This window comes from Canis lupus, chromosome 3 (assembly GCF_011100685.1).
Source record: "Canis lupus familiaris isolate Mischka breed German Shepherd chromosome 3, alternate assembly UU_Cfam_GSD_1.0, whole genome shotgun sequence".
NCBI classification, from domain to species: Eukaryota; Metazoa; Chordata; class Mammalia; order Carnivora; family Canidae; genus Canis; species Canis lupus.
This window is the reverse complement of record NC_049224.1, coordinates 59311243-59314387: the sequence shown is the minus strand read 5'-3', so window position 1 is coordinate 59314387 and position 3145 is coordinate 59311243. Positions and strand designations below refer to the sequence as shown.

The window sequence follows — 3145 nt, the reverse complement described above, 5'->3', positions numbered from 1 at the left end:
TTTGGCCCAGGGCGCGATCCTGGAGACCCGGGATCGAATCCCACGTCGGGCTCCCGGTGCATGGAGCCTGCTTTTCTCCCTCTGCCTGTGTCTCTGCCTCTCTCTCTCTCTCTCTCTCTGTGTGTGTGACTATCATAAATAAATAAAAATTTAGAAAAAAAAAAAAAAAAAAACTGCCCCAGTTCAACAGATGACATGGCTACCCTCAACAGGTGCTCAGGCCGTGAACCTCGGGACACAGCTGGATCCTTACACATCCACATCATCTCTCAGCAATGCCTTCAGAACACCATGCACCCACCGGTGCCTGCAGGGACCACCCTGCCCCAGGACTCCCAGCTGTCTGCTCCTCACTCCGCCCTCAACTTCAATTCTTAATCCAGCAGCCAGTGAACCTCCTCATTCCTGGTCAGGTCCCACCACTCCTCTGCTTAAAGCTTCATTTCCGTGTCACCTGCAGTCAGAACGATTGTCCCTTCTGACCTCACCATTTGCCACTTTCTCCCAAACCACTTGTGTCTCCTGCTATTCCTCAGCTCTCTACCCTGTTTGTCCCACCCACAGAGAGCACAGAACATTTTTTCCTTAGATATCCTTGTGTATATTACACACACCCATCCTTGCTCAAACATCACCGTATCAGGTATGTCACTTGACCACCCTATATCAAACAGCAACACCTCCCTCCCCAATACCCGCTTCTCTCTCTCTTTTTAAGAACTTACCACTATTGGATATATATGACTTTTTTCCTGCCTTAGCACAATGAGGCACTGTCCTAAGCTTACAAACGTCAAATCCAAGCGTATAAGCACTTTGTTCACTGATGCACCCCCAGCACCTGTTGGTACTCAATTTATGTGGGATATATAAATACAACCAATGGGGGCACTGTATTGATTCTGTTTACAGAGCTGTCTTAACCCATGGGACCACCCCTCCTAGAAACTCCTAGCATCCAGCAGAGTCTGGAGTGGCACCCGGTCACAGTGAACATTAAGGGACTGAATGAACTTCAGCCTCCTGGAGGCAGAGGTCAGACCAAATGCTTTCCAGAGGCCCCTTCCTGCTCTGCCTTTTCTGTCCTGTTACAGTCCCCACAGATAGAACCTTCCCCTGGCCTACAGGCTTTTGAGCACATTCCAAAATAGGAAGCACCGGACACCCATTTGGCAATAATGACAACCAAAGGGAAACTTTCATTCTGAAAACGATTTATTTATCTCACCTTTTCCTGGCCAAGTCAATGGCTTTGGTTATTTGCACAAAGGTTCTAAAAACTGGCTTTCAGCGCTTCTTTTCTAGGCAAATGAACTTTATAGTAAGAAGCTAGAGCTCTGCTCTCAACCCCTTTGGGGTGTGCTCTGAGGACCCAAGCTGGGTACCACCTAAGCCTGGAAGATGCTACCTGCTATCAATTTGGGGCCCACCATTGGTAGCTCCATGCTCTTCTACCCAAGCCCTCCAGGTCACGTAGATGTCACATGCAGTTGTGGCAGAGAAGCTCCTAAAATGCATGATTATATCAAAATGGTTTACCCTGAAGTCAGCCAATACACACAGTACCTAGAATTCATCCCCTATTCTAGGTTACTCACCAGACAGGTTACATGATGTGCACCAGTTAACATGCCACAGAAAATTACATTTCTGAAAAAACAAAAAAGCAAAAACCAAAAAACCAAAAAACAAGCAAACAGAAAAAAAGAAAAGAAAAGAAAAAAACCACAGCTCTCCTCCTCTGATACGAGAGACTGCAGAATCCCAAAATGCGGATGCCATCCATCTCCATGCCCAACAGCCCCCGGGGCTTCTCAATCTGATCCAAAGCAGCAGCATCTGCATCCTTGACCGGTCTGGGCTCTTGCTTCAGCAGCTGCAGCCAAGCAGGGTCTTCTCTCTTGCAGAAGTCTGACCTCAAGTCTCTTTCATGGGTCCCCAAATTCCAGGAAGCATTAAAAAAAAAAAAAAAAAAAAAAAAAAAAAAAAAGCAGAGCACAAGAGTATACGTCGGAACTTTAAAAAGACAAAGTCAGAGCAGCCTACAATCTAGGCCTATTCCCTTAGGTAACAGTATTTACCTAGAAGCTGTCTTCTCGAAACTCAATACACCTGATAATCATAATCATATCCGCATACACAACACTGAAATCCTCTTCCCAGAATAATACTAGAGACTTAGTATTCAACGTGTGAAAACATCGTAGAGAAAGTGAAAGACTCTTGGTTTCATGAAGCCTCTCCGGTCAGTCCTCTTTACCAGCTGAACGGAGTCCATCAGCGGATAATCTGGAGTACAAGTGGGGCAATTCATCATCATCATCACAACCTAAATTCTAGAACTCGTATCCTGGGGTCAAACAAACCCAACCAACTGTGCAGAATGCTACCGCCTGCTCTCGGGTCGTGGGAAACGCTCCGACCTCATCACACCAAGAAAAGTCCTGTCCTGCACTTGCATTCGCGCTCCTCCAGCTCGCCTCCCGGGGTTGCTTCCACCCGGCGGAGGGGGCTGGCCCACCTTCTGCAGACGTTCCCCGCGGCGGTCTCTACGGTTCACAACACACCAAACGCCTTGCGGCTAATTCCCAACGTAAAAGCGAGACCCCGCGTCTATCCGCCCGGCGGGGCGCTCCGCGGCGGGGCTGCACGAGCCCGGGTCCAGCCAGCCGCCCCCGGCGCCCCGCACGTACCCGCCCCCGCGTCCGTCAGGCGCAGCCGCAGCCGCAGCTGTCGATCTGCCGGTGCAGCTCCACGATCCTCCGCCCCATCAGCGCGGCCTCGGCGGCCTTCCGCTCCGCCTTCTCGCACAGCCTCAGCACCCGCTCCTCCGCCTCGCCGCCCGCGCGGCGGCCGGGCCCCAGCACGCCCTCGGCCGAGGCGTCCACCTCGCTCTGGAGCTCGTCCAGCAGGCTCGCGACCTCCAGCAACTTCCGGCGGGCCCGCAGGTGCGCGCGCACGTGCTCGCGCTGGAGGGCGGCGACGTCCCGGCGGGCGGCGGCGCGCTCGGGGCTCGGGGGGCTCGGGGGGCTCGGGGGGCTCGGGGGCCGGCCGCAGGGCTGCTCCGGCCCCCGCCGCTCGTCCGCGTCCGCGGGCCGCATCGCGCCGCCCCCGTCCCCGCCCCGGCGGCCGGCTCACGGGCCCC

At 53.3% G+C, this 3145-nt stretch overlaps 1 protein-coding gene across 1 annotated transcript; it reads right to left on the bottom strand.

Moving 5' to 3' along the window:
* Positions 1–1197: 1197 nt before the first annotated feature.
* On the bottom strand, positions 1198–3101 carry LOC102151796 (putative MORF4 family-associated protein 1-like protein UPP). Its single transcript, XM_038533695.1, has 3 exons — positions 3087–3101; positions 2694–3005; positions 1198–1925 (listed from the first exon to the last, which is right to left on the bottom strand). The coding sequence occupies exons 1-2, from the start codon at positions 3099–3101 to the stop codon at positions 2709–2711; spliced, it is 312 nt and encodes a 103-aa protein (XP_038389623.1). The 3' UTR covers positions 1198–1925; positions 2694–2708.
* Positions 3102–3145: the final 44 nt, after the last annotated feature.